Raw genomic sequence first — 8,799 nt, forward strand, 5'->3', positions numbered from 1 at the left:
CTCAGCATCAGGGACAACTGCCCCAGCACTCGAAAGACGTTGTGTTGAAGGCCTGGGTCATTGGGGACCATTGACCAGTCAGGTGGGGGCTATGTAGTGTGCAAGGGGATTGTGCGCTTCCCAATGTGTGTAATAGTTTCGCCCCATAATGCTGTGCATGTGGGCCTGTTAGAATGGTTAATGTTTGTCTTTAATGTTTATTTGGGTTTCCCTGCTTGTGTTAATGTCAGTGTGTATTTCTGTTATTCTATTGGACTCTGTGAAAATGTGTCATTGACTTTGTGCAATTCCCTGTCTGTTAGCGTATTTGGCCACCCTGTGTGTCATGTAAAGATTAGACCCCCCCCCCCCCTAGAGATTCTACAATTTTGCACCAGTCAGACTGAATGTTGTCTTCGTCAATAAATGGCAAGACGCCAAAGAACAGCCTGCTTACTGCTTCCTTTGTTACAGTATTTTAGAATAAAGTAAGGATTCAATTGGGTATTTCTTAGGAGTACTTGATAATGTGTGCAAGGCTGCAGAATACGGAAAGCTGCCTGCATACAGCGCTTTCGGGAGATTTCATATAAGAAGGATGCTCTTTAATGGCTGCATTGACTTTACCCTGTTTGTGCGTAAAATCTGCAAGAAAATATTTCGGTCAATGTGCATGATTCCTGTACAAAGTCATCTGAGGTGAAAGCACCCCTGCCTGTCCGTGAAGCTTCTGAGAAACGGAAAAGAAAGAGTGTTGTCTATGCTTAGCGAGTGTAATTTAAAGCAATAAGATCAGCATCTAATAAAAGTCAGCGCTCAGCGCAAACCTGTACTCCGTCCCTTTAAAACAGAGTTATCGGGAGGGAGGGGGAGGGTCATTGAGTTCATTCTGCGCCTTCACAGAAGCAGCGCCCTCTAAAGAGACCCTGGATTGGATGAATTTTCTCTGGCTTCTTTCATCGGCTTGCTGGTGTTTAAGCAGACAGGGATAACTGTCAGATGATTGGAAAGGGAGAAATAACTAGCTAACTAACTATGGTGGAGAATCGGTGCGACTTCCAACGCTGCGCTTGACCTTTATTCGGGACAGAGTGGCTCGATCAGCTGATGTCTCTTTTAGCCGGGTAGCTGCCATTTTCAGGTCAATCGAGGTATCTTTCAAACTTGTCGCGAGCTTAAGATGGCAAGCTAAATAATTAAATGTACACAGCTCGATAGGATGGAAATGGAGAGGAATACGACGTGTCTTCTATTCGGTGGTGGTATAATTTGAGTTATAATGGCTGATACAAGAGGGATGGAAAGAGGTAGACTAAGGATTACATCAGATTCCTCTCCTAGAGGCGCATATCCACAGCAGTACATTCACCCTGGCACTCAGCAGGGCATAGACATTCAAGAGCTCGCCTCCAAGCGAGTCGACATTCAGAAAAAGCGTTTCTATTTGGACGTAAAGCAGAGTGCGAGGGGGCGATTCCTCAAAATCGCTGAGGTCTGGATCGGGAGAGGCAGACATGATAACATCCGAAAGAGCAAGTTGACACTGTCTATGTCAATGGCACCCGACCTTAGGTATTGCCTTGGAGACTTCATAGATTATTACGCTCACATTGGGCTGCGCGGTGGCCAGGTGCCACGACCAGAGGAGCAAAGCAATGGCCAAGGCCGTTCGCATGATCCCCGTAGAAGACAGCAGGATCACGCACCACCGGTCTCTCCCACCGGTTCAGCAGTATCGGAAGAGCCTACCCATCGGGTTCTGAAAAGTGAATTAATCGAGAGGGACAACCGCAAATACTATCTGGACTTGAAAGAGAATCAACGGGGTAGGTTCCTGCGCATCAGGCAGATTGTCAGCAGAGGACATGGGACCATGGGATACTACGGACAGGGAATAGAGCAGACGATAGTGTTGCCAGCACAAGGGCTTATCGAGTTCCGAGATGCACTCTCACAACTGATAGAGGACTACGGCGACGAAGAAACAGATGAACGTAGTAGAGTTGCCAGGAACAACGACGAATCTCCCGAGCTTCCCGAGGCAGCATCTTTCCGAGTTGATAATAAGCGCTTCTATTTCGACGTAGGTTCCAACAGGTACGGTGTATTTTTAAAGATAAGTGAGGTACGACAGCCATACCGTAACACTATCACCGTTCCTCTAAAAGCCTGGTCTAGATTTGGCGAAAACTTCATTAGGTACGAGGAGGAAATGCGGCGGATTTTCACTTGCCACAAAGAGAAGAAGACAGAGAATCGCGCGGATAGTGAAGAACAAGAGGATTGATGACAGCACGCGATGGTTTGATTGAGGCCCCTGAGAAAATCGGAATATGACAGTAACCTCTAGTTTATACATGATCCCTTTTCAGATAATTTACCTCTAAATCTACTGTATAAAACTGTTCTTCTAGTTGTCCTTATTTCGTTGATCTGTAGGTCAGTTAAAGTATGTTAGAATGAGCAGGCCCAAGGCAAGAAACCGAGACCATTTCATGTATAGGGGTTTGGGCATGCTTAAAACGGTAAATATTTGCAGAAGAAGAAATTACCTCAAAAATAAATTCTCCCCACATAATGGCCTAAAATTTCGCCTGTTCGATTGATTATCTAAATACTATTGATGCTTTATCTGATGGGTTTTGATATAACATACCTGTCATTCATCAGGCGTGTTCTTGTGTAACCGTGAATATGACAATGGCAATGCACTAGGCGCACAGAGTGCTATAGAGTTGTCATTATTCGATTTGGAGTGATTTCTCCACACTGATAGCCCTACACCATGTCAATTTATATATAGTAGTCATTTATTGTGAGATAATGAATAATATAATTATATAAGCAGATGGCAATCAAGAGAAATGTTGATCAACGGTGAAAGTCTATTTGCCTTGGTTTCTCTGCTGCTATGAAAATAATGCCCAGACCAAGAATAGGCTTAGCTCACAAAGGCTAGCAGCAGTCGCTCCATAACAGGTTAACATGATGAACATTCTGTCCTTGTAGCCTTAACAATCTGCTTTTGGTGGCGTGGTGTCTCCTGAATGACTAAGCATCGCAAAGCCTTTTACTAAACTATTTGGATACTTGAAAGTAATGTGATCTTGCCCCTCAACGTTAGTCATAAAAATCATAGCATTGTAGTTAGCTTTGGCAATTATAAGTAGTCTTGCAGTACAGTTTTTTTTTTGTCTTTTTGTAGAATTTAACCGTAGCTGGTGAAATTATGTGCAATGTTTGAGCTGAGCATTTTTGCCCATGCTCTCGACTTCGCTAAAACGCCAATGAAAAAACTTTCCTCAGAAGATTTAACCTTTCTTTTGTGGACAGTGTAAAAAAAAATTATGATCCATACATGTTCAGCTTCATTCAAAACCGCAAAACCGGAACTGGTGAGCCCCGGTGACCTAAAACGCTGAACCTTTTTGGGTTGCTGTGACATACCTTAGTTTCCGGTTCGTTACCATATTCCAATTTTGTATGAAGCTGTTCATTTTTATACTGATAGTGATAAGTGCTTTTCGACCTATCACCATTACCCTCAAAGCGCCAGCAAAACAAGACCTTCCAAGTAGGCTAATAAGTCAATGGACATCATGGGTGGGTTGGGTGAGGCGTGGAGGGCATTATACAATGACTCAAATAGAAAAGGTTCAAGTTGGGTCAAGTTCTGCGGTTTGGCCATAAGAATAGTTTTGTCCCTTAACAGAATGGTAATCACAAATGGTATCACAAAACACAATGACCGCAAGAACCCCCTCTGATCTATTTGAAAGAAATGCTCATTTTTAATTGGTTGTCAGGCTATTAACCTGGTGCTAGGTAGTGTATGTTTGCGTCCATTGGAGGGAAAGTGGAGACACCAGGTGAATAACAACAAGAAGCTATTAATAGAAACAGCTGAATCATACATACATACAAACATACACACAGCATTACTGTAAGAAAGAACCTAATGCTGAAATGTGTTTATTTGATCTTGGATTGGGAGTACAGGCAATTCAAAGTCGACTTTTTCCTCGTCTTTTCCAATAGAGAAATAAGTCTGAAAGTAGAAATATTTTACATTTACAAAGGGGCTAATGGTTTGCTTAGTCTGTGAATACACATAAATGTACATTTTATCATCACAGTGATATTAATGGGTACACATAAACACTCACCTGATTTATACAATAGATTCTATTAAGGGCTTCAGTGCATTCAGTATAGTTTTGTAAAAGGGCATTACATTCTACCTGATTCCTCTGTTGGACAGAGCGATGCATTTTTAGTAGGAGTCCACCTCTGTGCTGTTTTTTTTTTTTTTGTAGCACTGATCGCATCTGCTATGAGAAACAGATGAATTGAGTGCTCTGGAGAGAAACGTGCATTGACCTCAGCTCTGACTTTCATCATCTTTACAACTATATATATATATATATAACTTTTTCATGCTGTTATCAATGTTAAGTCCAAGTTGGTTCCCAATTTAAAAAAAATGTGATACTGTAAAGAGTGACCTATGTTGTAGCTCTATGTCTGTTCATATGGATTGCCAACAGAAGACACAAGAGTAGGGAGTGCTTTATGTACTTTGAATTGGGCCCCGCCATAGCCTCTGGTAACGGTAGTAATATTTGAAATTCACATCAGTTTTAGTCATCAACTCAAACACTTGGTGGAAAACAGTTATATGAGAAGCACAAGATAAACTTGTGAGGTCACTGAGAAAGCACCCGGTAGATTCTTGTTTATTTCAAGGGAGTTTTATAAAAAAAAAGAAATGGAGACGTAAAGACAAATGTATATGCTTGTAGAAAATGCAGACGCCAAACGCCATTTGGACACTTTTTAAAGCACAAATATTCCCCCAAAATATCAGAAAAAACTTGATTAACAGACTTGTGAAAGTGGTGTGTTGCATACACTGACCACATGAAACAGACTGTTTGACAGGTACTCGTGTAGTGCTTCTATTATCAAAAAGAGGGCTTCAATTTTAAATGTCATTTAATAATATTTGGGATTTTATGATTCTATATTCCTCTTCTATCCATATTATTTTACTATTCTGTCTCCAATTACAGAATGTGTGTATGCACACAGGCCATGCCAAACCAATTAATTTAGTCTGCACCTAAAAATATGCTACAAATATAATTCCCAGAGGAAGCACTTAAAGAGCATTTTTTCAATCTTTTATATCTTTATTTATAAGGTGCCAACAGAAGACCATTAACGCAGACTATCGTGTTCTTTGTTGGCCAGGCCACAAAAAGGCTCATTTCAACACGGAACATCCATATTACCATGTTGAAATCACGTATAGCAGCACCTGAAGTAAAGTTGACTCGCGTCTTGGTGCTATGAGTATCTTTCAGTCTCTCTAACAGAACGGGTCTGTATGAGACGAGAGGACATTAGAAGCAGAGTTCCCTACTAGAGAAAAAAAATGGTGGCACCTGTACATCCAAAATGGAGGTCCGTCTTTAAAATTGGACCTGAGTGCAATCTTTACTATGGCTGTGCATACTTATTTTTGTAATAAGGGCTGCTCCAGTGGCTAGGTCTTCTCCAGTAGTGCTACCTTAGCAATGTCATGTACCAGTGGATTGCTGAAGCAAAGCTCTGTAAAGCTATGAAAAAAAATATATATATATTCTTATTTAGTCATGAAAAATGAATGATAGATTGACTTTTGTTGTTTAGGATTAGATAGTAGGCTAAATCAGGGCATTGAACAGAAAAAAAATGTAAAAGTGTAGTATAGCCTCACAGTGGTTTCAGTGGCGGGCATCAAGACTTACCAGAGACAGATGTAGGTTTTAAATAAAGCAGCGTATGTTACCTGAAACTATAAAGGCTATCAAAGATGTGTCTTAAATTATCTTTGCACGAGTCAATATGGGTATACAATATCAGCTTAAAAAACAAGCAAGCACTTTAACCTGGGTGCACATGTTGGTGCCACCTCCTCAACAGAAAAAAAGAAAAAGACATGTATTGAGATATATTTATAGTACATTTTAATTTTGTGTTTTCAGTATGTGTATGTGCTGATTTTAAAACACTCTGTTTCATGTCAACAAAATGGAACTCCCTTTATATCATGGAATTGTTCACGATGTGAGGGGAATTCAGTCTGTGTCTAGCTGCTATACTCCATTGTAACTCAGTGGTGTTTAGCCACCAAAAATGATCCGATTCCCCAGCTGATCTTAGATCAGTCAGAAACCACATAATAAGTGAAAAAAAGCTACTTATTTGGTCAAAAGGCAGTCATATCCTCTCCCAACACTTGAATATTTGTCATTCGGACTGTTAAAAAAATATAAATCAGTACTTCTTTGTGACCCATGAGCCTTAAAATCTTTACAATTTGATTGTACGGATTTAGATTAGGATTGACTTTAGGTTCCAAGACCTGATATTTCATTTGCTGAAGTGAATTGTTACCCATAGCCCACAGCAGTTCAAGGGAGAGTTCTACTGCACAAAACATAAATGGTTGTTGCATACGTTTAAAAAAACAACTGACAAATCTACAAATAACAAGTCACTGTCATTCTGTGACAATTTAAGGATTGGGCCACGATGTGTGACCTACTTACATGTGTTACTAATTGATAGTTGTGTAGGTGGTGTGCTGTGAAAGTTTCAGATATTGAAGAAGCTTTGTTGGTTTGTTTCCTTTTTGCTTTATATTTATCATGGCATTTGTGCAGAAGTGAATGGGGAGTTAGAATAATAAATGTTTGATAATGATTTTTTTTTTAAAGAAATGGTGAAACAAAGCTGTTTTGGTGTATCTTTGGATAATGTAATGTATAACATTAGCGTGTCCTATTATAGTCCCATAGAGTATTATAAGACTCAAAACAAGAAAGCAATTGTTCCGTATTGTAGCACTTATTTTATTGTGTGTACTGTATCAGTTTATGTTCTTCATGTATGGTACCATATGAATAATTATTAATTGCCTTGTAATGTTTGTAAAAGGTTGCAACGTAGGATATGTATCTGAAGAAAAAGTTTTTGAAGTTCATGCATGCCAACAGTTGGGTCCACACAAAACAAAAAAAGTTATAAAATGGTGCTATATAATAAAATATAAAGGTGCTTATATGGACCCCAGCTGCATGCATGTTGAGTGAAAAAAGTAGAGAATAAACTTGAAGTTAGATGTTGTGGTCAGTTACACCACAAACAAACAAAAAAAAAAAAATGTCCTCCCTAAACACAAAGTGGCTTAGTGTAACTGTAAATTGCAGACACACTGACGAATAGGGTCAAGACCTCGGAGCTGATCAAAACATTACCTACACTGTACACTCGTTTGCAGAGCTGTTTGCACAGGCACCAGGGGTGCGTTTGTTATCACGGCACTTTCTAAAAATCATCTTGTATCTCTGGCCAAACAGTGGTTTATGTTCCTGGCCAGACTGACATTCCGAGCCACTTGCTGACAACTTCAGAGCAGTTGTGAACGAGAGACCCCTTCCCCCCTTAGCCAAAGGAAAATAGAGATCAGTCAAATGATGCTTGTTTACAGTTACCCAGCCTCTGTGTGTAAGCTCCAGAAGATCAGTAGACAATCTAATGAAATTATAAAACTTTTTTTTTCATGCTTCTGATTCAAATGTTTGTGTTTTTTAAATAGTTTGTATGTATATCACAGTGGAGAGCAGGCAAAGTCTGCAAGTCTTGAAATGAGATACTGGTTGTTATGAGTGCAAATGTAAAGGTTTTTAAAACAAAGGAAAAGTGGATATGTTGGTTGTATGTACCATTGTTCATTTTATTTTACTGTTGAATAAAAATCAGACAAAATGCCTTGTCTTCCCAATCTGTTGCACAAATATGGACTGCCACATCTTGTACACACAGCGAGTTTTAACACACACACACACACACACACACACACACGCACAGATGTATGCATGCATGCACTGTCATGTTTTACCTAAACTGCATTTTCATCTGTGGTCATTTTAGGTATTTCTTACTGCTGAAAAACTTTGCTTCTGCACAAATTCTGAATTTATTTTCTTTTAGTTTTAGGTTGAGCTAACTACCTAAAAACCTTGCAAACATCACCAACAGCCAAGCTGATAAAGGCTTGTTAACATGCTAGCTGGTGTCTTTTGGCAACATTATTTGGCAATGTACTGCTGGGACCAGCCCAGAACACAGACCTACAGTGCATCTCCTGGTGGGCTAGTCAGGGTTTATATGTCTGCATAACGTGAAATGTAATTTGAAGATATCAAAACTAGTTGTCTATTAAAAAAACATACATCAGGAAGTGGCAAGTTGTTGCATATTGTTGCTTTAAGTATTTACATAATATAACTATTCAGCCTAGTCGTCTGCTTCTCGCATAGGAAAAAAACCGAGTGACGGTTGATGTGACTGACCTGTGGTAATTCGCTGCAGCTTTTGCAGATGAGGAACTTGACTTCAAACACGTGCTCATGACGGCTTTTGGTCATGTAAGAATACGTGCAAGAGGCAGAAGAGATGGGTTGGGGACTGAGATGGTTTGGGCTGTGAAAAGTCTGGCTTCCTGTTCAGTTCTGAGAACTGTCATTTGGCCTCAACATTCATGCTGTATAAAAATTCAGAAGTCTTTTTCCTGTCCGCACAATGTGGAGGCAAAACTACGGTCCACACAGACAAGAGCTCTCAGTTAACTCAATTACTGTCGGTATACCTGGATAAATACTCACAAAAAGATTGCTTTTATAAAACAACTGTGCAAATGTTTGACCAATATCCAGAGATGTTCTCAATGATATTGACAATTTAATGTGATACTGTCATTATGAATTCTCA

General features: G+C 39.7%; 1 protein-coding gene across 1 annotated transcript; it reads left to right on the top strand.

The window, feature by feature from the left end:
* The first annotated feature begins 874 nt into the window (after positions 1–874).
* On the top strand, positions 875–4,645 carry purg (purine-rich element binding protein G). The gene has a single exon (XM_042706971.1). It carries the CDS (start codon positions 1,259–1,261, stop codon positions 2,264–2,266), a length of 1,008 nt encoding a protein of 335 aa, XP_042562905.1. The 5' UTR covers positions 875–1,258; the 3' UTR covers positions 2,267–4,645.
* Positions 4,646–8,799: the final 4,154 nt, after the last annotated feature.

The sequence above is a fragment of the Clupea harengus genome, unplaced genomic scaffold, assembly GCF_900700415.2.
Source record: "Clupea harengus unplaced genomic scaffold, Ch_v2.0.2, whole genome shotgun sequence".
NCBI classification, from domain to species: domain Eukaryota; kingdom Metazoa; phylum Chordata; class Actinopteri; order Clupeiformes; family Clupeidae; genus Clupea; species Clupea harengus.

Excerpts from the sequence above, each read along its gene's own strand:
- purg (XM_042706971.1), top strand. The coding sequence starts at position 1,259 with ATGGCTGATACAAGAGGGATGGAAAGAGGTAGACTAAGGATTACATCA.